This window comes from Penicillium diatomitis (genome assembly GCF_028827545.1).
Source record: "Penicillium diatomitis strain IBT 30728 chromosome Unknown utg000004l_segment0_segment0, whole genome shotgun sequence".
Classification (NCBI taxonomy): Eukaryota; Fungi; Ascomycota; class Eurotiomycetes; order Eurotiales; family Aspergillaceae; genus Penicillium; species Penicillium diatomitis.
The window spans coordinates 13,894-40,650 of NW_026623176.1; the positions used below are offsets into that span (position 1 = coordinate 13,894).

General features: G+C 51.6%; 12 protein-coding genes across 12 annotated transcripts; 9 read left to right on the forward strand and 3 right to left on the reverse strand.

The window, feature by feature from the left end:
* Positions 1-761: 761 nt before the first annotated feature.
* N7539_003344 (uncharacterized protein) lies at positions 762-1,466 on the forward strand (the record flags this gene model as incomplete). Its single annotated transcript, XM_056932946.1, has 2 exons — positions 762-974; positions 1,311-1,466. The coding sequence occupies 2 exons, from the start codon at positions 762-764 to the stop codon at positions 1,464-1,466; spliced, it is 369 nt and encodes a 122-aa protein (XP_056790487.1).
* A 534-nt stretch (positions 1,467-2,000) lies between these two features.
* N7539_003345 (non-ribosomal peptide synthetase) lies at positions 2,001-5,102 on the reverse strand (the record flags this gene model as incomplete). Its single annotated transcript, XM_056932947.1, has 1 exon — positions 2,001-5,102. The coding sequence occupies one exon, from the start codon at positions 5,100-5,102 to the stop codon at positions 2,001-2,003; it is 3,102 nt and encodes a 1,033-aa protein (XP_056790488.1).
* A 1,167-nt stretch (positions 5,103-6,269) lies between these two features.
* N7539_003346 (NmrA/HSCARG family protein) lies at positions 6,270-7,398 on the forward strand (the record flags this gene model as incomplete). Its single annotated transcript, XM_056932948.1, has 3 exons — positions 6,270-6,524; positions 6,587-6,737; positions 6,803-7,398. The coding sequence occupies 3 exons, from the start codon at positions 6,270-6,272 to the stop codon at positions 7,396-7,398; spliced, it is 1,002 nt and encodes a 333-aa protein (XP_056790489.1).
* Positions 7,399-8,476: 1,078 nt separating this feature from the next.
* N7539_003347 (FAD binding domain protein) lies at positions 8,477-8,776 on the forward strand (the record flags this gene model as incomplete). Its single annotated transcript, XM_056932949.1, has 1 exon — positions 8,477-8,776. One exon carries the CDS (start codon positions 8,477-8,479, stop codon positions 8,774-8,776), a length of 300 nt encoding a protein of 99 aa, XP_056790490.1.
* Positions 8,777-9,282: 506 nt separating this feature from the next.
* On the forward strand, positions 9,283-10,738 carry N7539_003348 (uncharacterized protein; the record flags this gene model as incomplete). Its single annotated transcript, XM_056932950.1, has 3 exons — positions 9,283-9,299; positions 9,350-9,956; positions 10,697-10,738. The coding sequence occupies 3 exons, from the start codon at positions 9,283-9,285 to the stop codon at positions 10,736-10,738; spliced, it is 666 nt and encodes a 221-aa protein (XP_056790491.1).
* A 53-nt stretch (positions 10,739-10,791) lies between these two features.
* On the forward strand, positions 10,792-11,715 carry N7539_003349 (tyrosinase family protein; the record flags this gene model as incomplete). Its single annotated transcript, XM_056932951.1, has 2 exons — positions 10,792-10,922; positions 10,992-11,715. 2 exons carry the CDS (start codon positions 10,792-10,794, stop codon positions 11,713-11,715), a joined length of 855 nt encoding a protein of 284 aa, XP_056790492.1.
* A 272-nt stretch (positions 11,716-11,987) lies between these two features.
* On the forward strand, positions 11,988-13,430 carry N7539_003350 (uncharacterized protein; the record flags this gene model as incomplete). The annotated part of the gene is made up of 1 exon (XM_056932952.1): positions 11,988-13,430. The coding sequence occupies one exon, from the start codon at positions 11,988-11,990 to the stop codon at positions 13,428-13,430; it is 1,443 nt and encodes a 480-aa protein (XP_056790493.1).
* Positions 13,431-14,014: 584 nt separating this feature from the next.
* On the forward strand, positions 14,015-15,232 carry N7539_003351 (cytochrome and DOMON domain-containing protein; the record flags this gene model as incomplete). The annotated part of the gene is made up of 1 exon (XM_056932953.1): positions 14,015-15,232. One exon carries the CDS (start codon positions 14,015-14,017, stop codon positions 15,230-15,232), a length of 1,218 nt encoding a protein of 405 aa, XP_056790494.1.
* A 557-nt stretch (positions 15,233-15,789) lies between these two features.
* Positions 15,790-16,723, reverse strand: N7539_003352 (O-methyltransferase; the record flags this gene model as incomplete). Its single annotated transcript, XM_056932954.1, has 4 exons — positions 15,790-15,974; positions 16,046-16,176; positions 16,246-16,429; positions 16,513-16,723. The coding sequence occupies 4 exons, from the start codon at positions 16,721-16,723 to the stop codon at positions 15,790-15,792; spliced, it is 711 nt and encodes a 236-aa protein (XP_056790495.1).
* A 560-nt stretch (positions 16,724-17,283) lies between these two features.
* N7539_003353 (cytochrome P450) lies at positions 17,284-19,080 on the forward strand (the record flags this gene model as incomplete). The annotated part of the gene is made up of 8 exons (XM_056932955.1): positions 17,284-17,524; positions 17,582-17,645; positions 17,704-17,965; positions 18,018-18,132; positions 18,195-18,289; positions 18,349-18,678; positions 18,737-18,847; positions 18,916-19,080. The coding sequence occupies 8 exons, from the start codon at positions 17,284-17,286 to the stop codon at positions 19,078-19,080; spliced, it is 1,383 nt and encodes a 460-aa protein (XP_056790496.1).
* Positions 19,081-19,832: 752 nt separating this feature from the next.
* Positions 19,833-23,825, forward strand: nrps6 (putative nonribosomal peptide synthase; the record flags this gene model as incomplete). The annotated part of the gene is made up of 1 exon (XM_056932956.1): positions 19,833-23,825. One exon carries the CDS (start codon positions 19,833-19,835, stop codon positions 23,823-23,825), a length of 3,993 nt encoding a protein of 1,330 aa, XP_056790497.1.
* Positions 23,826-24,568: 743 nt separating this feature from the next.
* On the reverse strand, positions 24,569-26,434 carry N7539_003355 (MDR family MFS transporter; the record flags this gene model as incomplete). The annotated part of the gene is made up of 3 exons (XM_056932957.1): positions 24,569-25,198; positions 25,314-26,057; positions 26,129-26,434. The coding sequence occupies 3 exons, from the start codon at positions 26,432-26,434 to the stop codon at positions 24,569-24,571; spliced, it is 1,680 nt and encodes a 559-aa protein (XP_056790498.1).
* Positions 26,435-26,757: the final 323 nt, after the last annotated feature.

The window sequence follows — 26,757 nt, forward strand, 5'->3', positions numbered from 1 at the left end:
TACTCCTAAATACTCACTTGATTTGAAGGAAATCGGTGTCTAACCGTTGAACGAGGCCTTCTTATTTTAGTGACGCTTGGTACTTTGACTCGGTTACCATTCATATTTATATGCCTCACGAGAAAAAGTAATAGCCTTGACTGCCTTTAAATCTGACTAGTAGCTTCCCAATCAATGCTTACCAATGAACCACTATACCAACATCAGGTCGGCTACTTGAGCTGAATGGAAGGAATTAGTTCGGCGCTTAAGCTGATCCAATCAGATGGGCGCCCAGGTCTGAGGCCGGTGCTATTATGCAAGACTCGACTGCTAACTGTCACTTGCCTGGCAACCTCTGTTTGATTAATCGAAATGATCCTTGTGCGGCATGATGGGTTGACATCTCGAGCCTGGCTTGGCGGCATATATCATGAATTGTGGGTGCTACGACGGAGATAGCTGTGGGAAGATCTGCAACTAAATCAAGAGCTGAAGTGACCACCAATGCATTAGCGTCGGGGGATGAAACCCAATGGCCGATGGACAGTTTTCACGATTGGCAGCGCAGCTTGTCGATAGTTCACTTTTGGTTATCACACGCTTCAGTCTAACCCATGACATATGGACATGTATATCTGACCGCACAGTTGCAGGTACTCGTTATTGTGCCACCGCTAAAGTCAAGGAGCGGCCACTGGCTATATGAAAACTGCCCCGCCACTTTTGTTGGGACTCCGAGGTTTGGCTTGGATGGAGAACCACCAAAGTCCCATCCAACTATGCCGTCAAAGATTTTCCAGCCGATCACGGCCGCACTGGCGAGAAGGGCACCTGTTGACGCAGCTCAGGCTACCGCCTCCGCAGCACGAGACAGGCTAAAAGAGAAGGTTGTTGAAGGCCTTGATGGAACAAGGTCAACGTTACAAAAAGTCACCGGTCCGCTGGCCAACAAGTGCAAAGCAGGACTGCGCTTTTCAATACTGAGGGCGCCGGTATGGAGACCGAGACCATTCGTCAAACTGTCTTGTGTGGAAAGCAGAGCGGTATGCGCATGTAACAGGAGATTACCCGGATTGGTGATAAATGAAACAAGAAATCCCGCGCAGCAATATACTTGAAAGCCACCAGCACGCATTATTCGTGCAAGTCGAGAAAAAGTCAACCAGGAATAGACGCGGCTCATAATCGGAGTGGCACTTGGCCGTCCCGCCAGACTTGATATTCATCGACTTCACTGTGGATATGCAAAAATGAAATATCTGGTTCGAACTTGTGTGAATTTGGGTAGGATTCGGTGATTCTATCTGTTCTGAAATCTCTCCACGCAGTCTCCCCATACCTCTCAAGTTGACCTCTTCTTCCTCCTCCTCCTCCTCCTTCTCCTCCTCCTTCTCCTCTTCTACTTCTTCCCTCAGTTCGATTCTGTTACTGTTTCTTGCGGAGAAGACGACCGGCTGGAGGTCCGTGGAAGCATTGATTTCTAGCAATGGTGGCACTCAATACTCATTAGCTGAAATTTCCGAGGACGAGCCATATTCAAAGTCCAATCTGCCTGAACAAGCAGCCCTAGTCAACAATCACAAGTCATGCATTCAAGGTAAGCGCGATCTACCCAAGTGCGCTGTGTCATAGCAATGTAAAGGAATCCATTGATTCTGTGGCAAGATTACGGTGACTACCACAGGATGACTGCCCGGCATGGACGGTATGACTTCTTCATTGCACCCGACCCAGCACACTGAATGGCCTTGCATATTTAGGGAATAGAAGATTCCTGCTTTTGAGGTAAATTACGATAGTCTGACCGAGCAACCTTCTACTAGTTGTCACGTAATGTGGAGAGGAACAAAGACGAAATCATTTGGTAAATCGGTCCAAATGGAGGGTTGAGCACATGAAATTGTATTCTAAATATTACCACGTGCTATCAAAACATGTCTTCCCCATCGACAGAAAAAAAGAAAAAGAGACCCGATATTGAACAAAAGGGCTGGCAACGACATACAAAGCCTCTTGTATCAAGCACCAGTGAGGTAACGAACGTATTTCTTCATGAGGTCCGAGTCAAATGGTGGGCACGTCAATCCGCCAGGATACGTATCAAGCGCCCTTCTAGTGTTTGTGTCATCGTACGTGGGCATATTTTCGTAAAGTTCCCAACGACTCAATCCGTTGTGGACTTTTTCCGCCAGCATCGGGAGCAAGGGCAAGAGACTGGCGTGCGAGCTGACCGAGAGACGCTCAATCCAATCCTCGTAGTTCACACTCTCGATCTTAACCCCGCTGGCTTGAGCGACTAGGTCCATGCACTCCGTCATGTCGATAGACACAGCGCGTCTCGGGAGCAAGTGGAAGGAATGACCCAACGAGAAAACGGAGGCGGAGATATGTAACATCGCATCCACCACGTAATCGACGGGCACAAATTCTTTGCGCTGGTTGGGCAGGTCGGGGTAGCAGCGCAGGTCCACACTGGCGCGGATGAGGCGACTGAAAAAGTCATCGGGGTTGCATGCTCCGGTCTTGCGGTCTCCAGTCACGAAACCCGGTCGATAGACGGCAATGGGGAAACCACGTCTGACAAGCCGCTGTAACAACTCGTCGGAGACCCACTGACTCTGGGCGTAGCCGTGGTCGTATGGAAGTGCGTCCAAATGCGCGGACAACGGCGCGTCTTCGTAGACAGTCTGGGCGCCAGTCATGAATCCCGTCGGGCCAAAGCAGGAGATGCTAGAGCAGTAATGAAGTCCCTTAACGCGACCCGTGATCGCGAAACGAGCAATGTTCAACGTCCCAATGACATTTGCGGGCCGGTGCAGAGAGTAAGGCTGGGTGTAGTTGACTCGCGCTCCGAGATGAAAAACCACACTCGCCCAGTGTGCAACCTCACCAAAGCGATCCTCATCCATCCCGAGCCAAGTGTCTTCAAGTGAGCCCGGCAAAGCCAGAAGTTTCGATGAGAAGCCATCCTGCCAAAGATGATATTTGTTCAAAGCCTCACGAAGTCTTGCCAATCCTGCCGCGGCAGAAGATGCACGGACAAGGCAACCAACCTGGCATACTTCCGGCAAAGCGAGAAGTTCTGCCAACAAAAACGCTCCGACAAACCCGGTGGCCCCGGTCAGGAAGACCCTGCCTTCTGTATCACGCCGCCAGTCAACAACTGGCTCCCAAGGAAGCTCAAGCTCATCCCCTAGCTTTGTGTCAGCGACCCACAGGTCGCACTCCCGTCGGATAGTCTGCATGGATGTTCCGCGGTTCAGATCGATGATGGAGGCAAGCCGACCAAGGGTAGAATGGTCATACAGGGTCAGCAAAGAGAGCTCAGCATGCAACTGCTGCCGAATACGGCTGATGAGCAACGACGCCTGCAAAGATGTACCTCCCAGAGCAAAGAAGTCGTCGTCATCGGAGTAGTCAGGGGCTGGAGTGGCCAGAATCATAGCCCACAGCCGAGCGAGATGCTCGCGCGTGCTAGTAGAGTCGGGTTTGGCATTCGTGTCTCCATGAAGAGCACAGAGCCGTTTCTCTCGGCGCGAGTGGTACATTTCCTCAAGCTTTCTGCGATCGACTTTGGCGTGCGCATTGAGAGGGATCTCCGGTACAACCTCTATGTGTGGGACCATGTATTCTGGAAGAGCTGCCCGCATGGACTTTATGGCTTCATCCACCGCATCGGGTTGAGCCTTGTCATGAAGCACCACAAATGCGACCAGCGCTGCACCGGCCCCATCTTCCTTCGAGTGTATGGGCATCGCGAACCCCTCGGCAAAGTGACCCGTCTTCATCAACGTCGAGTCAACAGCCGGCAGCTCGACTCGGTATCCGCGAACTTTGACTTGGTGATCACGCCGGCCGAGAAACTCGTGCTCTCCATCAGATCTGAGTCGTACTATATCCCCAGTACGGTACATTCGAAAGGGCTCACCCGTAGTAGGATCAACCATGCCAGCAACAAACACGAAGGCCTCCTCATTCTTCTGCGCTTGGTTGACATACCCCGGGGAGACGCCCGGTCCGCCCACGAGCAGTTCTCCCTCCTCTCCCGCGACAGCGAGACGACCCTGCTCATCGCAGACGCAGCAGACGTTTCGCCCGACCGGAACGCCAATGCTGACATGTCCAGCATTGACATCATCCATGGTGATCTCGTGTGTGAGACAGTAAACGCAGCATTCCGTGGGACCGTAAGCATTCATGAGCTGTTTCGGTGGGCCAGCGGTGAGAATGGCCTTCATCGCACGAAGATTAACCGCCTCCCCGCCCATGAGGACACACCTGAGAGGGCGGAACGTTTCCGGGTGTGTCGTTGCAGCCAGGTTCACAAGTGGAGCAGTGATTGCCATGATGGTGATTCCAAGTTGGCGGATACTGGCGCCCAAAGCCGGAGGGTCAAGCAACGTGGGCTTACTGAGAACGCCTATTGCGGCACCGTTCAGAAGGGCTCCCCAAATATCAAACAAGGCGACATCGAAGCTGGTGTTGTTGCCATGACCCACCACGTCAGACCTGCGAACGGCCTCAGAAGGAGCGTGATGCGCCACATGGAGTATCGACCGGGCTGCGATCTGGACGGCTTTTGGCTGGCTGGTTGTACCAGAAGTGTGGATAAGGTGCGTGCAGTGGGCGAGAGTCGTTGGAACTGGGAACTTGAGAGCCTCCGCTGCTGTCGTAGGAGGTGACGGTTTATGAAGCACCTCTGGTACAGGGAGTACTGTAAAAGGTAGACTGCGATGGCGATTGGCCTCGTCGACCAAGACATATCGAGTGCCGAGTCGTTTCAGACGGGCTATAATTTGCTGGTCTGGCAGAAGAGGATCCAGAGGGACACATGTGCCTCCCGCGTAGATGATGGCCACCTGCGTGACAGCGTCTAAGAGTCCGTGCTGGACAATGATGCCAACACGCTCTTGAGCATTGAAGGGTCCCTGAGAAAGAGCCTCGGCTAGCTCCGTCGCCTTGAGGTGCAGTTGCTCGTAAGTGAGGCCTTGGCCCTTCTCATTGATAATGGCTTGGGCATATGGGTTCTCAAGCAGGCGCTGATAGAAGATCTGACCCAGCCCATCGTCTCGAGAAATGGCCTCATCGTAGACAGAGAAGGACTGTTCAATTGACCCCATAATCATCCAGTGTTCAGATGGTTTCAATTCTTTTGTCGAGAGTTCCCTGACTCGGTGAAAGCTTAATAAGTCCTTGACTCCGGCTTTTGATCAATGCTTTCGTATTTGGAAATGTTTGTACTTTGTCCTTTGAACCATCGTTTTCCATCACCGATTTCTCCGTCACGCTGTAGAACTGGCATAATTATTGAAGTTGTGTCACGTACAATGCCTCTCCCTTACATGAGTTCGTGTAATACCCTACTCGTGTTATACATGCCGAGAAATGCTGATCTGAAGAATAAGCAATGCAGGGATAGAAGCCTTGAATATTCCTGGTCTAGGCTTAGAAGGAGACCCGTAATGGCCCTCATCCATCTAGCAAATCTGCATCAGATCCAAGACCCGAGGTAGTATAGTATTTCCGCGCGCAAATGAATTCCATGCCATACGTCGATCAGCAACCTTGTCGGAATGCCCGGTTTGGTACATCGTAGGCCCGGGCCGAGCGAATCCGAAAAAGCAACTTCCGTGAAACAGCATCCAGAAGTGAAGAGTAGCGGTGTCTTATGCACGTAGCAAGGGAAGACGAATCTAGACTTCGAAGATCTCAATCCTTACGAGAAAACACCGAAGGAAAGGACAAGGCACAGGAGTCAACACAAGAGGCATCGAAGACGTGAACAGTCTTCATTAAAGAAAGAAGGGATTGGGAAATCGATCAGGATACCAAAAGCTGCGTAACATCGAAAGTCGGAAGTGGACCTAACATCTCTTGGCTGAAGAGCAAGGGTTGGGCGCCTGTGGATGTATCAGTTGCGTGGGTGTCATCACCCCTGGATCAAGCACCTCTACCGTACCCTAGGTAGGTAGTACCTACTAAGTTGTGGCAAATGGTATCTACTCTACTGCCGCGCATGTAGTGTATCACTATCTTAACCTACCTATGAACTATATTTCAAAGTAAGTACTACAATTGATCATACGAAATGTTGGAACATCTAGAAAATACTTCACCGCTATGTTCAAGTAAATCCTCACCGCTACAATTACGCCAGAGCATTCGCCACGTTACTTTGTACTCTTGGAGCAGAGATGAGAATATATCTAGGGTATGAAGGCGGCCATCGCAAGCCTTTTATTTCAACATTGACATTTGTTTTGCAGCCCTCAAGTTGACTTTGAATCATGACGGTTTCAACTCCTCTTGTTACTGTCTTCGGCGCTACCGGGAACCAAGGTGGTGCCGTCGCCAAATCTCTTCTTCAGAACCCCTCGTTCAAGGTGCGAGCCCTGACTCGCAACCCTTCCTCGGCAGCGAGCCAGGAGCTGGCTTCCCTAGGGGCTGAGGTTCAGCAAGCCGATGGCTTCAGCAGCGAATCGATGCTACAAGCCTTCTCGGGCACGTGGGGTGTGTTTGTGAATATTAATTCCGATGACAAGGTATGCGCTTTTTCGACTATCCCTCGCTGGTTCCAAATCAACGAGAGCTCATCACCATCCAGTCATTCAAGCCGGATGGCCCCACAGAATTTGATATGGGCAAGACCATCGTCGACGCAGCAGCCAAGGCCGGAGTTCGACATTTCATCTTTAGCTCCGGTCCTGATTGCCTTACCCTTACCAAGGGCAAGGTTAAGATGAATGCCGCAGACAGTGCGTGTCGATACCTCCTTTCCGTCACTTGCGGTGTACTGTTCTAAATCCAACCCAATATACAGTGAAGTACAAAATCGAACAGTACGCCCGCTCAAATGGAGAATTTGAAACGGTGAGCTTCATTTGTGCAGCTTGGTTCTTCGAAAACTTTTTGTCCAAGGAGATAGCACCAATCTTTGGTGGATTTCCTCACATACCAGATGCTGAAGGTTATCTCACTTTCATTGCTCCCCAGTGGGGCGGGAAGGAAGAGGTACCCTTCATTAGCATGACTGATGACTTTGGGGACATTGTCCACGGCATTTTCCTCGACCCTGGCCGGTGGAGTCACAAAGTTATCCATGGCTGCAGTGATATCTGCAGCTTTGAGGATCTCGTATCCACCTTCGAGAAGCTCAGCGGCCGGAAATCCCGCTTCCAACCCTTGCCGTCCTGGGAGGATTTCAATACTCATGGGATCCGGGAGTTAGATGATACCAAAGCCATGTTCGGATTCACGCAGAGCAACGAGGGACGCTACTTTGGGCCTGACCCCTCCGAGAATGAGACGGCTGGTCAGCTGAAACAGCTCACAGCGACCGCCTTGGGGCGGGGGAAGCAGGAGCAGAAGTTGATGTCGGTCGAGGATTGGTTCCGGAAGCACTTTCACTTGCAGTAGTCATAGTAGGGATAGTTTCCAATTAGCCGTATCATGACTTCGGCTTTCGAATGATATATCTCTCACACATTGCTTCGTGAGTGATGATCCTGGCTAGTGATAAGGTCGCGATGTCAGTTAGAAGATTGGACGAGAGTTAACGCAAAAAAACCGTGTAGAGCCGTGCAACCGCCCCACGGAACATCCTCTGACCTGTCATTCCATTCCATGTCAGGTTGAAGCTCAAGGCCTCATGCAACCATGTACCCAAGATCTCGACCACTCCATACCTGCATAATCAGGTCGTTCACCGCCATTTTGGATGAACCATTTACAAGGTGTGCGTACCTTCTTTTAAGGCAACTCCAGCCAGATAACAAGAGGTTAGAAAACATTGTCATTTTTCGTCGACTCTGTTCAAATTACTGCCCCGGCACAAACTCGGAGTTTCGGAGGAACAATGACCGCTTCAAACAGCAGCACGGAGGTGCTCATTGTCGGCGCTGTATGTGTATCTTTTTTCGGTACCGGTTATCAAAGTCAACTAATCCGCGACGTTCACAGGGTCCATCCGGGTGAGGCTAACCTATCTGATTTTTTGATATATGTCCTCTCATATATCAACTTTATGCCTTTAGCCTTGCACTGACTCTGTTCCGCTCAGATTGGCCGCCGCATTATGGCTGGCCCAGTTAGGAATATCTTTTCGTATCATCGATGGACGGTCAGACGAGCCCAGAGTAGGTCAAGCTGATGGGTGAGTCAACCTGAGTATTGACCTTACCCTACGGGGAGAGACAGAAGACTGATCCAGTATTTCGCCGCAGCCTTAACCCAAAGACCATGGAAATCTTTGAAAGCTGGGGTATCCATGATCGGATCACTAACCTTTGGGAACCGGCAACACACGAGACCATTTGGTACAGGGGACTGGATGGGAAGCTTGTCAGAACAGATCGATATCTGAATCTGCCGCCTATCGGTGTCCGGTGCGTCCCTCCTCGCCTCTGTGCCGGGACATAGGGAAGGAATACAGAGCTCCTAACAATATCCTAGGTGGACACATGGAACCCTTCAGCAGGGAACAGTGGAAGAGATCATGAAACAGCGGATCGAAGAGATCGCTGGCATCACCGTTGGATACCACACAACCCTCTGCGAGTTGAATATCGACACCGCTCAGCTTGGCTATCCTGAGGGATTTGCCTGTACAGCCCAGGTTCAACAGCTGCGGAATGGGACCATTGAAAAAGAAATCATCAGGGCCAAGTACGTGATTGGGGCCGATGGTGGAAAATCAATGACGCGTAAAGTACTCGACATTGGCATGGATGGGGTGCAAGGCACGTCAATATGGGGAGTCATGGACTTTGCAGGGAGCTCGGACTTTCCAGAGTAGGTACCCCAGGATACTGGCTCGGAGGAAAGCAAAACAAGATCTACATGCTAATTGCAATGTGATGCTAGTTTCGCCGCGACATCAATTATACGCAGCGATATTGATGGATCGGTGGACTTCGTGCGGCGAGAAGAAGGGCTCATACGAATGTACGTTGAGCTCAACAAGGGGCCTGAATGGAAGCACATCTGCAGAGAGGATATCACTCCGGACTTGATTATCCAAAAGTGCCAGTATATGGTTCGACCCTACAAGGTGGGTCACCAGATCTTCATCCACCTGGCTTGAATGCTTATGCTGATACTCGTCGGACGCAGCTGGATGTCCACCGGCAAGTCTGGTAAGTTCTGTGGCCCGGACGAGATAGTCCAGGGCGAATGCTGACTAGAAGCAGGTGGTCTGCATTCACAGCCACTCAAAAACTGAGTACCGCATTGACCAAGTCCAATCTTGTTTTTTTGGTCGGCGATGCTGTCCATACACACTCGCCAGTCACTGGAATGGGAATGAACACAAGCATCCAGTGAGTACGAGGCCAGCTGCCTGCAGAACATCCCCGCTGAAGTGTTTCAGGGACTCGTACAACCTGGCCTGGAAGCTGGGCGGTGTCATCAAGAAACACCTGAATCCGAACATTCTTACAACCTACGCCACTGAAAGAGGAGCAGTTGCCAAGCAACTGCTTCAGGCCGACCGAACCACGCTGGAGCTCTTCAGCGCCAAGTTTGGCCAGGAGACTCCATCCTTGCTGCAGAGAGCCGACGATCTGCGGGTCTTCTTAGGGGGCCGCGCTATCCGCTATGCAGATCCACTATTGACCTCTTCTTCAGCGCAAGGTTTCGGGTGCTTCCGGCCTGGCGAATGCTTGCCCGAGTTGGCCATCACCAACCATGCCACGGGCAGATCCGTCCATCTCCACAACGTAATGAAGTCGAGTGGAGCTTGGCACATGGTCGTCTTTGCCGGGGAAGCGTCCTCGGTCGCGCAGATGGGTCGCGTCCATGCACTGGCCAAACAACTGGAAGGTCTACGAGATGCAACGTTCGGGGTTCTTGAAACTCTGTTGGTCCACTGTGCAAAGTGGGAAAGTGTTGAGCTGACAGAATTTCCAACGCTATTCCAACCTTGTGACCCGGTTACCGGGAGGGACTATACGCGAATCTTCATCGACGAACGGTCTGTATGCGAAGAATTCGGGGTTGACCCAAAGGATGGTGGGCTTGTCCTGGTGCGTCCAGACCGGTATATTGCGTGGACGGGAGGGTTAGGAGATTTCGGTGAACTTGAGGCATACCTATTGTGGGTTTTTGCAAGGTCCCCTTAAGACTTTTTCGGGCCAGGAATGCTGTGCTACCTCAGGGCTGAACTACAGCGATACATCAAAGACAGGCAGTCAAATGATGACAAATAAATGATGGCATTCTCGATTTCGTGACCCTTACCTACGTGAATTGACAAGAGGCAAAGTAGAGGATTCCCACATATACGCCGATCTTCAGGTAAGGGATACATGAATACCTAGATCCAATGGACGATGTCTACGGTGCAGGAACAAGAAAGCTCCAAGCCGAGTACGACGCAGCGGATTGTTGCTTGAATTGGCAAGAATTCTTCATATATCACGAAGCTCAGCCATTCCGCAATTTATCTAGAAAGGGTTTCCCACTCAGCACAGGTGCTGTGTACCGACTCGCCATGTTGTACTTTTGGTTCCTCTTCGTCCTCCCCGTGTTGGGCCATGAATGCACCCCTGAAAATCGAGCTATACGTCGAGAATGGTCTGTTCAGTCATTTGAAACTTCCCGATCGAGTTCGCTAATGAGATGAAATAGGGGGAAATTTTCACGACAAGAACGTCTCGACTATATTGATGGCGTCCATTGCATGCGAGAGAAGTCGCCGATTCTCCCCACAGAACAGTACCCCGGTGTCCGCCACCGTATGGACGACTTCGCAGCGTAGGTGGATGTCCTGGAATGCTCTTGGGATGAGCCTCCGGGAGCCAACGGCTTACGATGAACAGAACCCACATCAACTATACGCTCCACATCCATCTCAGCGGTATCTTCTTTGGCTGGCATCGACGTTTCGTCTGGCTGTGGGAGAAAGCCCTGCGTGAGGAATGTGGCTACCAGGGCCATCAGCCGTAAGTGCGCCAGTCCTCCCCTTTCTCTCCCGTTGAAAAATCTAGTGTATTTAACCGGTTGTCGCACAGATACTGGAACTGGGCACTATCCGCCAATAACTTATCTGCGAGCCCACTCTTCGATGGCAGTGATACATCCTTGTCAGGGGATGGGGAACCGCTTGAGAATCGCAACGAAACGATCACTCTTGCACCGACGAACGTTACGATCCCGAATGGCTCTGGGGGCGGATGCGTCACCAATGGACCCTTTGCCAATATCACTCTCAACCTCCCCGACTTAGACTCGGCCTCGGGCGATGTCTTCCCCAAAAACGCTTTCGCCTACACGCCGCGCTGTCTCACCCGGAATCTCAACAGCTTCATGGCTCAGGATTTTACCAGCCAGACCGATGTTGACCGACTTTTGTCATCTCCTGACATTGTGACTCTACAGCAGTACATGGACGTCAGTGTATGGCCGGAGCTACGCGAAGCCGGGATTATGGGTGCTCACCCGGCAGCTCATATGCAGCTTGGGCGGGCAATGGACGACTTCTGGACGGCGCCCCAGGAACCTGCCTTTATGCTTCATCATGCGATGGTGGATCGGGTGTGGACCTTATGGCAGGCTCAGGATGTGAAGAACCGCCAGTATGCGCTGAATGGGACCAGTGTGATGGGAAATCCTCCCGATGCGCCCGAAGTCACTTTGGATACTGAAGTCACATGGGGCGCGCTGGGACAGAACAGGACCTTACGGGAGCTGATGAGCACTGAAGCCTATGAATTCTGCTATGAATATGCAGACTAGGCCGTGCATGAGCTTGACGCGCCGGTGGTGAAACCCAATCAAGGACGCTACGCGCTAGACCGCCACTCTCTCTCCTCCGAGGCTGAGGCAGATGTCCCTTCGCCGGGGAGGTTTAGACCGTGTGTGATCGATAAATATTTCGGGATATAGATTTAGAACCACATAGATGACAGTTTTTTTTTTTTTTTTTTTTTCAAGTCCCATAAAGCCAGGAGACCTTCCGCCCTGCTCGTCATGGGCAGTACTCGTCTTGATGCTTTCGGGAGGCAAAGATGACAGTCCCACACGAATTCGAGAGCTTCGAGCTATGCCCAGCCGACTATGGATTTCCCATGTTTTATGCAGGATGCAGTATTTCGTTCCGCCTGAGTAATCCAGAACAAGGGCTTGTTATCCTACGCAACGCTATTGCCAGGCTAGTCAGCCATCTAGCGTTCCTGAATGGTCGTGTTGAGCCTTCAGGTCGCAAAGTTGGCGTGATGGAAGTACGTCCTCCTGTCCAAGGGGATCTCAAGTCAGACATCTGCATCATTCAGTACCTCTCGCATCTGCGATTGCCTCACAAGATGGATTCTTCCGCCCGAGACAAGTTCGGAGAGTACGACCGAAATGCAGAGCTCATCATGGCCCCTGTGCATATCGCCGCATCCCCGACCGACCACCCTGTAATGCGTTTCCAAATCAACGTCCTCGCGGATGGCATCGTTGCTGCACTGTTCGTCAATCACATGGTGATCGACGGGACTGGGATCGGAATATTGCTCGAGTCCCTAGCCGCTTGCTGCAATGGTGCCGATTCTCTCGCCTGCAGCATTGAATGCGAGGTGAACACACGGAGGAATTGCCTTGGCTCGGTCGGCCGAGACAACGCTTGCGACTCACCTGGATGTGGCGAGATTCTGTCATCGTCGAGCTTGCAGAGCGCTCCCGGGACTGGCCATGAAGAAGTGCACGATTCATCCCTTCTCGACTACAATTTCTTCATCCCGAACGCGAAAGTCGAGCAATTGCGCCAGTGTATCCAGAGTCTGAGCCCGGGATTTGTATCCGAGGATGACATTGTAACAGCCATTCTTTGGACCTGCCTCGGTCAATTTCGATCTCATCGGTTATCCGCTGAGGGCCAATCCGCGTCTGCATGTATGCTCCAGCGGGTCGTGAATGTTCGTCGCAGGCTTTGTCCTCGGGTGGCACCTCACTACCTGGGAAATTGTTTCATTATGTTAAATGAGACAATGACTGTCGCAGATTTAGGAGACAAAGGCCCCTTGGAAAGCGAGATTGATGAGCAAGCCTTTGCGCGGCAGCTTGCCCCTATCGCCCGATTACTGCGAAGCCGGCTTGATACCGTTGATGATCGACTCGTACGGGACTACCTCTCGCAGTTATCTACAGCCGACGATTGGGCCAACACGTCCGTGCATGAGCCAGACATCGCAGTGACCAGCATTCGTCGCTTGGGAGTTTACGGAGAAGGCTTTGGTCCGGTCCTCGGGAACGTCGTGGACTTTGAGATGCTGCCGTACATGAATCCCGAAGGAGTATGTACGATCAAGCCTCGTCGCGGGGGTGACGATGATACTTGGGAAGTCGGTGTGACACTGAGGCGTGAGGATATGGATCGTCTGAGAAATAATGCCAAGTGGCGTTGGCTTGTGAACAGGGAGTCCCCACTGCGGATCTTCGAGGCAATCAAATGTAGTGTAACGACGTAGGATATTCTATCTGTGCCATAATCAATAGAAAGTAGATGTCTTGGACTTTTTTGACCGATCATGAAGTTATGCCTGAGAAATGGACTCGCCCGGACATATCCCTTACTGGTGCTGGGACTACAATGGCTGAGACGCCGCTGGAGAGACTGGAGGTTTCTCTGCACTTTCGAGAACAGATCTGGCTTTTCTGCTCGAAGAGTGGGGATTTGCATTCAATGTTGCACGGGATGATGGTATTCTACAGCCATCTATCCTGTTCTGTCGTCAACTTCTCTCCTGATCGAACAGATCGCAATAAATCATTCTCCAGCAAAGAAACCCCCCTGAGTTTGGAGGACTGGGGCAATCGTAGTGTTCATCAATCATCAGTGTTGAAACGGTTTTTGTGTAGTATAATTATGTGTCGCATATGCCCCAATCTCAGCCTTCGAATGGTGCATCGTCACAAAAGCGCTGAGTAACGCTTCAGCCATCGTGATGAATCCTTATACCTGGATTAGGCTGCTCATCGCCGCCTCTCTGTGTGAGATCATCAACTATGATTCTTGCCTTTTCGTTCACTAATTAGTCGGTCAGTGATAGGAATGGAGAGTCGGCCAGCAAGGTTCAATCCGCCGGGGAGAAGTGACATCTCCTTCATCATAGCCATCCAAAAGGCCCCAAGCGGCGCCCAGCAAGACAGCTTGCTCCTCCAAATCCAGGCTCCAAACTCCGTTCAATGGATCGGTATTGGACATGGCAGCCATATGGCTGGTGCAGCCATGTTTGTTGCCTACGCGTCCTCCGCTGTGGATGTGATTGTCTCCCCTCGTGAGGCAACAGGTCATATACCCCCAGAGTACGACGCGAACAACCCTGTCAGCATACTTCTCGGGACAGGCATTGCCAATGGCACTATCACCGCCAACTTTGAATGCAAGAACTGCCTTGATGTTCATGGTGGGACAATCAATGCCACCGACTCGACAAGTAACTGGATTTGGGCTTACAAGAACGGGCCGCCGTTGGCCTCTGGCAAGCTTTCCGCAAGCATTGCATACCACGACGCCTTTGGAAGGGTTCTTGTTGACTTGAGTCGCGCACAGTCCGTGTCTGATTTCCGCAGTGAAGATGGCTCTTTCACGAATGCCCGTCCACTGGACGATTCTTCAACCCCACAATTGCAGATTCTATCCGCCATGGCGATTGCACATGGATGCCTCATGGCAGTTGCATTCGTGGTGCTTTTTCCTATCTTTGCTCTTCTTGTTCCTCTCTCGAGCTTCATTTCCATGCCTGTCACAACTGTCCATGCACCTCTACAAGGGCTCGCACTGGCAACCGCAGTTGCCGGGTTTGGGCTGGGCTTGAAGATGTGGCTGGAGGGAAACAGTGAACCGGCCGCTCATCCTATCATCGGTATCATTGTTGTGGCAAGTCTAGCCCTGATTCAACCCACTTTCGGCTGGTTTCAACACCGTCATTTTCGGCGAAACGGGACGAAGAGTCCCTTTGCCTTCGGTCATCGATGGCTGGGCCGTTCCATGCTCGCTCTTGGTGCGATCAATGGCGGTCTTGGATTTTGGTGGGTTGGGTCCGACACAGGCGCACTGAGAAAGGGAATGATTGCCTATGCGGTTGTTGCGGGCGTGGTGGGTTTGATGTACATAATAGTTCATCTGTGGATCAGAACGGGAATTGCGACATTACTAGGGGATGTCCAGGGTGCTCGGGCGAATGAAGCCAGTAATGGTTTGTCCAAAAGAGAGAGCGGCTCGCAGAGTGCAGACAGTGATGAGCGTGTCAAATTGCAATATGATTAGATGGTATTCGGCGCTCATGATCAGATCTATTCTTTCCCTCTCGCACCAAATCAAAGACCATATACCCAACCCTTTCTGTTATAGCCACTTTTCTTTCCTCTCCGGTTCCCGTGCATCTCACCTCCTACAATAATTTCCGTCGATTGTATCTGCAAAAAGGTCTCATAGATTATCAGGACATATCGATCATATAGATATCTGCTCGGCTCATCAAGAGGCTGGACCCGACCTCCCGTCGCCCTCTGGAGTCCTACGGGATCCATCCCGCGATTGTTCACAACCCTGCAGCCAAAGTGGAAGAGTCACACACTTGAGCGTACGGCGCGTTCAACGCTAAAGAAATTGATCGGCATAATCTACTTGGATAAAAGATAAGAACCCATTGATCCTCGTCATGCCTAAGCACCAGCTTCTACAATGACTTAGCTGTGAGCCGTTCTTCCAATTAAACATGCACATCGCAGGATACCTTTCCGAAGAAAAGATTGATCTCATTACTGAGTCACAAACACATCTTGGGACTAGCTACAGGAACCCTACAGGTGACAACTAGGTCCCTACTTCCACATGATTTGGGTGATTCCGTTGAAGAGAGGGATCATGGTGGTGGTGACCCGCGGTTCCTTGGCCGCATAGCGATTGAATGCATCCATCTTGTCTGCAATGGCGAGGTATGGCTCTCGAATCTCTTCTGGGAAGTTTTTGGCGATCGATGGGTCGACGACCAAACCCTCGAGGAGTACTACACGAGAGGTTACATCAGCCACATCATCTGGGAGAAGAACGAAAAAGAGAGAGCCGGTCAAGACTTACCGTCATCGACTAAGATGACTCCGTGGGGCGAGAGGAGTTTATGGTCCAAAATATAGCGGGTGTATGATTCGTACTCTTCCTCCGCCGCATCGATGTAGATGAGGTCGAATTGTCCGGTCAGCGTTGGCAGCCTGGTCAGTCCCGTCAGTTCACCTCCGATCCATAATTCCGATCATACAGATTCGGTGAGTGTCACTCACATTTCCAGACAAGGACCCTTAACAGTCTTGATTTGGTGCTCGGCCCCATATCGACGGAACGCATCCTGGGCGTATTGAAGGTATGTCTCCGACATATCCATGCTCACTATCTCTGCCTGCGCCTCCTTCGTCGCCTCGTAGAACACAAGCGCACTTACACCGGTAAAGGTGCCCAGTTCAAGAACTGTAGGTTACCATCTCCCTTTAGTCACCGTCCATTGTCCTCGATCGAGTTTTTTTGGGAACCTGGTCGTGGCAATTACTTACTTCGTTTGGGCCGAAGGGCTTGAGTAAAGCGCATCAACCAGGCACACTGTGACTCCGAAGGCGCCATAACAACCTCGTCTTTGTGCAGTTGGTCCGTGAACTTGATCTGTTCCAGGATTGATGCTGGCAACGGAGAACTGCGTTTTTCACAGTATTCACCCGTCGTGGCGATCTGCTCCTTGGTGAAGGGGAGCATACAAGAATCTCTCATGATGGCGGTGTTACGTTTGGAGCAAAGCTGTGTCCACCAAGAACTGGGGATATCAGAGCGGAACACTTTGTAGGATGCTGCGAGAGCACGCTCTGGATATACTTCGCGATATGTAAAAGCAAATGGCGTGGGCACATCTCCCAAGCATCGGCGGTGTAAGGAATACGTGGTTCTCGGGACAGCCCCCCCCCCCCCCCCCCCTTGCAGCTGCCGCAGGTGTCTCTGCAGGTCGATGCGGCCCCAGCCTAGTGCCGATAACTCAATGCATGCCTCGCTGCAAGATTCTGCCAGGCATAACCTGCATCTCTTCCGCATAGCTATCGCATTGCGCCTCGCATTGCGTTGTCGCAAGCGAGGGGTGGGCTTGTGTAACCGCGATAGAACATGGAGCTCTTTGGCACACTTTCACCGACTGATCTGACACGAGGGACTGAGCAACACTAGCCGAGATCATGTGAAGATTCAAGTCTAGCAAAGGCAAGTCTTGAAAGCTTTGATCTGGATATCGTACTACAACTTGAGTCCGTTCAGGTCACTACTGGTTGAGTCCCACGGTAGCAATGTCAAAGGCGACTTCCCGGTTCGGCGAATTCTGGTCGTCCCTCAGTATAGGGTGGCAGATCCTCTGGCCCTTGGCCGTCTTCATTGCCCATCGTCTGATCTATCGCTTATTCTTCCATCCACTTCGACTGATACCAGGACCACGGCGTGCCACGTTGTGCGGGTGGTACGAGTTGTATACCAATGTCTGGCAGGACGGTCAGTGGTGCAAAACATACCCTGATCTGCATAAAAAATACAGTATGTTGTATGTCTACTGCCTCTGTGATAGTGGAAGCGTATTAACTATCTCACAAGATTCCCCCGTCGTCAGAGTTGGTCCGGACCACGTTCACGTCAAGGACATCGATGCATACGAAAGGTCAGAATCTCCTGTTTTTGCAGCTGGCTAGAAGTGTCATCTCACATGTGATGAGCAGAATCTTCCGCAACGGCACAAATTTCTCAAAAGACGAAGTCTTCTATACCTGTGCCGACAATAGCGGCTCGATTTTCTCAATATGTGATCGTGAGGAACACCGGGCCCGTCGTAAAGCTCTCAGCCCACGATTTTCGAAACAGGCCGCAGAAGCCGATGCGCCTTGGATTTTGCGACAGCTTCGGCAGATGGAAAACTTCATGGTTAAACAATCGGAGATGGAGAAGCCCTTCAATGCAAACGATCTCTTCCGGGCGCTTTCAGTGAGTTTGCCTACGCAAAGCCACTGTGGTGTATACTGACACTGCGGGAAAGATCAACGTGGTAGGCAGAACGCTGCTGGGGAATTGTGAAAATTTGGTCGAATATCAAGAGGCCAAGCCCGAGCTCCTCGAGACCGTCGACGGCTTATCTGTGATGATCCCTCTGCGTCAGTGATTTCATGTTAAGCTGGCAAATAATACCAAACAGTCGAGTTAACGTTTTTCGCAGTACGATTCTTCCCTTACATGGCTGCCGTCAACCAGATTATTCCATCCGTTATTGCGGATAAATTAATGCCTTCTGGGGTGGCCAATTTCAAAAAGGTATGATCCTCATTTTACGCTTCACGTCAGAAAAAGATACGGAGACTGATTCATCAAAGACCTGCGAAGACTACACGAGGCCACGAATGAACAAGCCCATCGATACGGACTTTGAGCGAAGCCGGGCGTCTGTGATAGAACTCCTAGTAGCACATAGCCATGATGTTACCAAGAAGCCACCGAATCTCGACTTGTTGGCAGCGGAAGCCTTCACATTCATTGACGCGGGAGTTGACACAGCAGGGAGGACGCTGGCAGCCGCAGTTTACCATGTTCTTCGCGATAAGGAGATTGAGGAACATCTCAGGAATGAGCTCAGCGAAGCAGATCTCTGGTGTGATGACATTAATCAAGCTGATCTTCGAAAGCTGGCGAAACTTCCCTACCTAGTCAGTCCAAGAGTTCTTCCTCAGCGTCTACACACTTCTCTGACGATCTTTGATGCAGAATGCTATTATCAAAGAGGCACACCGGACTTGGCCGGCACTTCCAGGGCCATTACCTCGAGTGGTGCCCCCCGAGGGACTACAGGTTGGCTCTTACTTTATTCCCGCTGATGTAAGGTTTTCGGAAGCTGCCGTTGTTTATTCTGATTGTTCTGGTCCCCCGTGCTTATTCATATTTAGACGATCGTATCTGCCACCCACCACTCGATGCACTTCGACGAGAAAATATTCCACGAACCCACCAAGTTCAAACCCGAGCGCTGGCTCCGAGAAGCTAAGACCGATCTTGACCGATACCTCAACCCTTATAGCCGTGGGAGTCGCGCCTGCATCGGAATTAAGTAAGTCTGTTTCTCCAAGCAATGTTGCAGTCGGCTAACAGAATCTTTGAAAAAAAAAAACAGCTTGGCTCAAATTCAGCTCCAGTTGGCATTAGCTGACCTTTTCTACCGTCTTGATATGGAATTATGTGAGCCTATTCCTCCGAGTCTGGAATGGAAAGATCACTTTGTTGCAGAACCGACGAGGCCTATTTACCTTCGAGCGCGGTTCAGGGAGGGAATGTCATTCAGTGAATAGGGTTGTGGTACTGTGTCAACTGCTAGTGTAATGCTCTTTTAGGAGTACTGAAAGCGTGTTATAAATCTGATTTCTTGAAATATCGACTCCTTCCCTCATTTCCGTATGATGTATTGCTTGTAGACCTACTAGACAGTAGACACTGGCTACAGGTGGGGACAGTAACAGGACTCACCGGGCTGGCTGGGATCGATTCCCCGAAATCCTGTCAACCCATGTCAAAAACCTACAACAGCTGAAGGCTCATCCATGCAGTAAGAAACTTCCGTCAGCTACAGCAAGCCCCTTGCATCCGAATCTGCCAGATCTGCCACACTGAGCTTGCTGGTGGTTGCCACGCAGCTGAATGAAGATTGTACCCAAGTGACGGTAGTACCTGATCGAGGGTAGGTGGTACCAAGGCTGCTGCACGTTACTACCGCTATTGAAGGCTGCAATTTAATTGCTTGACACTGCCCCCTCAAGACAATCGATTCTCCCATGATTTTACAGTCATTGCTTAGGTCTTCTTTCGCACTATGACTGCTTCGGCTCATTCAGGCACCTCCTGGGGCCAGTTTCCTCCAGCATCACAGAATGGCAGATCCAAGCACAAGACTATGGACCGACAAGTCGTGTGTGAAAGTCTATCTTCACCCATCAAGAACGAATACATATTCTGCGTCGCCTGGGCCATTGTTCTCGCTTGTCATACCCACAGTGATGAAGTGCTCTTTGGCGTTGCCTGGCACGGTAGACAAACCGAGACAGGCGATCAGGCCATCTTGCCGTGGCGCTTACGGATCGACTCCGGCGATACGGTGGCAGATGCTCTTGCAGCCACAGCTCGATATCATCATGAAATGCGCGGGTTTGAGCACATGGGCATACAGAAATTCAGCATGTTGTGTCCCGAGAACATCCGGCTCTGCCAGTTTGGCAATCTGATAGTGCTTGGATGCGACTCCGACGATGTATCTGAGGCCCAGAAGCAGGAGTGTCAGTATCCCCTTGCATTATATGTGGGAGACTCTCGCATCTTAGCCAATTTTGATCCCTCGTTGGTGGAGCCCGACAGGCTTCGTATGATGCTCATCCACGTTCTGGACGTCGTCCAAGCGATGGTCGATATGCCTGACAGGACTATCCACGACATCCGCACTGCTGGGCGTCGAGGCATAACTCAGATGCGACAGTTGACTTCTTTGACCGAGCCGGAAAGTGATGACACTGCACAAGTTCAGCAGCTAATCGACGAACGGTGCGCAAGCTGTCCGTCTGCGCTCGCAGTTTGCGCCTGGGATGGCTCAGTTACGTACGGGGAACTGGGTCAATGGGCGTGGTCGGTTGCGCGTGGACTGGTTGACAATGGCGGAATCGGTCCGGGAAGCTTTGTCGGCATCTTCATGGCCAAGTCCGTAAAAACGGTGGTTGCCATGCTGGGAATCATGCGTGCCGGCGCAGCGTTTCTCTTTCTCCCACTATCGGTTCCTATCGAGAGATTGCGGACAATGTGTTCGATAGCAAACGTCCAATGCGTCGTAACGGCAAAGGGAAAGGGCTCTGCTGCTGCCACTCATTTCGGCCTTCCTGTTTTCGAGGTTCCCGAGACGCCAGTGACCGCAGAGTCTACCAGCCTGATAAATAGCGCCATCGGTAGCGACCCTTTGTATGCTGTTTTTACCTCCGGGTCAAGCGGTCAGCCCAAGGGGATCGTCGTGGATCGCGCGTCTTATGGGCCAGGTCTTCGAGATTTCTGTGCTCTGACGCGCCTACATGCCCAATCTCGAGTCTTACACGCCGTCTCTCATGCCTTTGTGGTTAACATCATTGAGCAATTCGCCGCACTAGCAACCGGAGCCTGCTTGTGCGTCCCATCGGAAGAGCAAATCCAGGTCGACTTGGAAACAGCCATATCCCAATTCAACGCTACCTGGGGCATCCTCACGCCATCCGTTGCTCGTCTTCTGAGACCAGCAAATGTCCCATCAATGCAAAGCCTCCTGCTAGCTGGTGAGTCTGTGGTAACTGCCGACGTGACGCGATGGTCCAGTTCTTCTGCCTGCCTGTATTCGGTCTGGGGCCAGTCCGAGAGCGCCAGCACTCTTCTTGTGCGCCAACTGCATGTCGACTCGCCAGTAGGCAGTCTTGGGCTGCCAACTACAGGCAGGTACTGGGTGGTTGACCCCGAAAATCCTCATCGGCTTCTTCCCATGGGTTTAGAAGGCGAGTTGCTGCTCGAAAGCTCTGCTCTCGCACGTGGATATTTCGGGAATTCGACCCAGACAGAGCGCACTTTTTTAAATGATCCTAATTGGTATTCTAGCATCAGTGGAAGCCAATCAACAAGCTCCAAAGCTTTGCCGCGACGATGGCTTCTAACCGGCGACCTTGTTCGCTTTTGCCGGATGGACGGTTCGCTCGACTTCGTCGGCCGCAAGGGAACAAGAACCAAGATTCGTGGTCAGCGAGTCGAGCTCGGCGAGATCGAGAGCCAGCTGCAAAAATCTTTGCCTGGCAGCCAGCAAGTTGTTGCCGAGCTTATAGTGCCTGCGCCGGGACCAGGTGAGGAGCAACCACATCCTCCCCCGATGCTGGTCGCCTTTACCTGTAATTATAACCAAGTGAACACACCGTCGCCACGTCAAGAGCTGGTAGCAGAGACTCCCACTGCCGAAAGCCGGTCTACTGCCCGAGTGGCGCTCTCCGCGCTCCGGCAAGTCTTGCCTTCATACATGGTCCCCAGTGCTATCCTTTCCCTCTCTTTTCTTCCAAGAACAGTAACCGGCAAGATTGATCGGAGGGCCCTACGTGAGTGGTCAGGCCGGCGAACAGTTGACGAGATGCTCAACTTCCACGAAGAACGCATGCCTTTCCGAGCCCCCGAAACAGACGCCGAGAGAACCCTCCAAGAATGCTGTGAAAAAGTCTTGCATCTCGCGCCAGGAAGCGTGGGCTTAGAAGATAACTTCTTGGGGCTTGGAGGCAATTCTCTGACGGCACAGCAGCTGGTCACTGCCAGCCGATCCAGTGGGCTGCGCATCGGCATGACTGATGTGTTCGAGAAGCCCACTCTGGGGGCGCTGGCAGCGACAGGAATACCTTGCAGCTTCCCGAATTCTGCTGTGAATCCGAGCAAACCCGGTCATGCCTTTGACGAAGATCTGTTTGAGACCCTCAAGACGGATGTACTCCGAAATGGGGTATTAGGTCAAGGTCTCGAGCCAGAAGATGTCGAACATGTGTATCCCACATTGGAGATGCAATCACTCCTGGTCGACCTCGCTGTGCTTGACTATTTTCCCATTGAGATCGACGGAATCGTTGACTCTATGCGTTTAAAGCTCGCCTGTCAGAGATTTGTAGATCTTCAACCGTCTCTGCGGTCCTTTTTCATTCAATTTCGAGAACAGACAATGCAGATAGTCCTTCGCCAGCTCGCGATCAACTGGACCGAATTGGCCCTACCGTCCGGAGCTGATCTAATGACATGGACGCGCTCATGGGCTTTGCAAGACCGCACACAACCACCACCGCTCAGTCGCCCTTCCGCCGCGGGCTTTACCCTCATCAAAGGCAACAACGATAGCCAGCAATCCGCATTCGTCCTCCGGCTGCCTCACGCCCAGTACGACGGAGTCTGCCTCCGGCAAATCGTCCAACAGCTTGGAGCGCTCTACAACAATCCAGATCTCTTTGATGCGACGCAGAGCCCCTTTGCTGACTTCACAAGCTATCGACGAGCCTGTGCTCGCCTTCGCACTCCAGTGGCTCTCGATTTCTGGAGAGAACTTTTGTCCGGGAGTGAGGTCACCCGACTGCCGCGCTTATCACTTGGATCAGAAACCAGCGTCATCTACTCGGGCGAATGTGAGCCACTTTCTCCACCAACAGGGATCACCATGGCCACAGCGATCAAAGCAGCATGGGCATTCGTGATCGCGCAAGAGACCAACAAGACGGATGTGGTCTTCGGACAGATCACCAACTGCCGTGGAAACATTGATATTGACCCGGAAGAAAGAGCAGTTGGAAGATCCGGGTCCGGACAGGAGATCATAGGCATGTGCCTCAACACCACCCCCGTTCGGGTCCGGTTGTCCTCCACCACGCGCGTCAAAGAACTCCTCCTCGCTGTCCAACGCCAGCACGTGCGCATGCTCCCCTACGAAACGATCGACTGGTTCGACATGGTTGCAAACAGCACTCCCTGGCCTGCAGACACTGATCTCGATTCAGTGGTGCTGCATGAAAATTTTGCCAGCGCTGGTGACGTGACACTGGGAAAGGCACTGGGCCGCATGGACAACCCGATCTTTACCACGCCTGGGTGGAAGCGGCACGCGTTGGTCACTTGGCCGGGGGCGGATAAGCTGATGACTTTCTTGATGATCCGGGAAGGAGCACTGGACAAGACGTATGCCGAAGGGTTGGTTAGGAAGTTTAATGAGACCTTGGTGAGGTTCCTGGGAGATCCGGAGGGGTTGGTCAGCGGCAGCACCGAGACGACCGTGGAGCCGCAGGTCGGGTAGACGGGGTCTGAGTACTATCACAGCTGTGGAGAGTTATTGTCCACGCATTTCGGGATATTCAATTTTGACAGACATTATGTTTGAATCTCGGGACTTGGGCCTTCGTACCTAGAAAGAACCACCTCTGTGGGGTAGACAAAAGAACATAGCTCAAATAGGGAGTCCTGGCATTCTCTCAATTTGGGCTGATGTTCATGTTTGAATGACAGCACCACCCCTAAGGCTCTTCGAAAGACTCACATCATCAAAACATTCCAAGGTTACAATCGCCACATTGCCACAATATTCTTCGCTGGTGGATCATGGCATTAGCCAAAATTCTTTACGAGCCCGACCCTTCTTCCAGCCGAGAAATCATTCAAAGAGCGCCTCAGGATCATATGGATGTCATTGTGCGCGTTGGCCGAATGTCTATATCGTTCAAGTCTCGACAAGCTAGGGAATAGCTGAAGAAGAAGGGAAAAAACCGGAAGAAGAAGAAGAAGAAGAAGAAGAAGAAGAAATCTTGATTTCCCACCAAAATGAGACCATGAGCGCTATACAAAGCCGGGGAAGGGACCTTCCATGATGATCTCCTAAAGGGGATGCCTTCAACATCAAAGCACGAGCACCTTGCAGCGCGACTTCCTTCACTTCGGAAATCAAGAATACATTCAACCAGGGAAGATGAGAAAAGAAAACAGAAAAAAAAATAAAGAGCTCAGAACTATGTCTTGGTTCAAGTGTATCTTTTTACAGTCCACTCAGGTTTTCTTTTTGTTCAAACTCAGCCACTGCATAGGTAAAGCGCCAAAGAGAGAGAGACCTGAAAAGGCAACAGCAATATAGAACGCATACGTGATTGCAGAGCTGTATGCTTCCAGCACTTTGGGCAAGGCCTCTTTTGAAACAACACTCCGGATCATTGTGGCACCAGCCTCCATCACCTTGTTTGCATCAACCCCAGGGATTTCGGTCAAATTTTCTAACAGTCTGTTATGAAACAGATTCTGTGCGGCCGACACAAACACAGCTCCTCCGAGGGACTGCATGAACATGACAATCACAGTGGCACTGGGCATGTCGGCTCGAGCCACAGCGGCCTGAACGGCCATCAAGGGCTGTGACATCCCTGCTCCCAGCCCAATACCGTAGAGGGCTTGATATCCTAGATATTTGGAGTGACCCGAGTCGACCTGCAAGGTGGTGAGTAGTCCACCGGCAACGGTGGTGACGATGGTTGCAAAGTAGACAAACGGCAGGTAGTAGCCTAAAGCGCTCACAATGCCTCCGGCCAGAACTGAACAGATTGTTGTTCCCAGCAGCATAGGCAAGTTGAGAATGCCGGATTTTGTCGCCGAAACGCCTTTGACGTTTTGAAACCATATGGGCAGCTGCGTCCGTTGTTAGTAGCTGGCGGCTAGACAGGAGGAGGAAGGTGACTCACGTAGTAAGTGTACACCATGAATGACGCGCTCAGACAGAAGACAAAGACGGAACCCCCCAAACATTCCGGTTCATGATGAGACGAGGCGGGATAGTGGCGCGATCCTGCCGCCACCATTGCGAAATGATGAAGACAGTGAGTAGCACACCAAAGATGACGAAGAGCGCTATCACCTCTCTGCTATCCCAGGGAAACTTGGTGCCGCCATATTGCAAGGCAAGCAAGAGGCAGATCATAGCCGGCAGGAAGAACAAGAGCCCCAGCGGGTCTAGCTGCATGATAATGTCTTGTAGGCCAGTCGCAGCTTTCACGGGCTTCTTAGCCTCGTAAAGGAACAGAAGGAAGAGACATGTGAGACCTCCAAGGGGTAGATTGATATAGAAGCACCACCTCCAGCTCACACGGTCGGTGAGTGCGCCCCCAATCAGCGGCCCGGCAATACCAGCAATGCCATATATTGCGGTCAGAACCCCAGTGAATATAGGTCTTTGGCGGATCGGTGCTGACTGCGCGATAATCAGCATTGACCCTGAGAAGATTCCGCCGGCCCCAACACCCGCGATGGCGCGCCCGATGATCAACCCCACGGAGTTGGGAGTGATGCCACAGAGCAATGAACCCAGCTCAAACAAGCTAAGCGCCGCGAGATATACCCATTTGATGGAAAAGAATGTGTATAGCTTGCCATAGAGTAGGCTCACACTGCAGGTCGTGAGCAGGAAGGCACTGCCATACCACCCAACATCATCCAGGGAGTTGAACTGCTCAGTGATCTTGGGGATTGCAGTGGCCATGATTGTATTGTCCTGGAAACAACGTGAAAAGTAATTAGTCACGCGAACATGCTAAAAACTGTGCCAGAGCGATGCAGACATACCAATGCGACCAGAATACACGCGAGACACAAACCGACCACAATCGCTGCCAGCTTCCATCCAGCAGGGTACGTTTCCAATTCGTCTCTTTCTTCATGATGTTCATCACCATCGCTAACTTCCATAGTCTCCCTTCTGGTCTTGCTGCAGTCAGCCAGGACTTGGGCTTCATCAGACCCGTCATAGGACTCGCTCGTCTGTACTGTGCATGACCCTTCCATTGGACGGTGGAACTCCATCTTCGGCTCTTGGTCATGAATGGCAACCTCAGTGCGCAAGCCTCCAACCTCAGACGCGCTCTTCGCCATGTTTGCGATCTTTCACTGACTCGGAACGGGAATAGCCTGATTCGTACAGATTGCAGAATAACGAGAAGAAAGGCTTTGAATGACCATGGAAGATGCGTCTTGCACGCTGCTCATTCGCCAAGTAAGAGGAATTAAGCTGTATGAGCCCACGAATCAATAGCATTTCCGCGCTACTATATGTACATGCAGTTATGCACTTGCTAGGATAAATAATCACAGGCTAGTGATGCAGTGTCACGGCCTGCGAATACGCAGCAGGTAAGGGGTATTTGTCCAGTTACACAGCATGCCGGTCATGCATCTCCCGAAACCGGGTCGCTGTC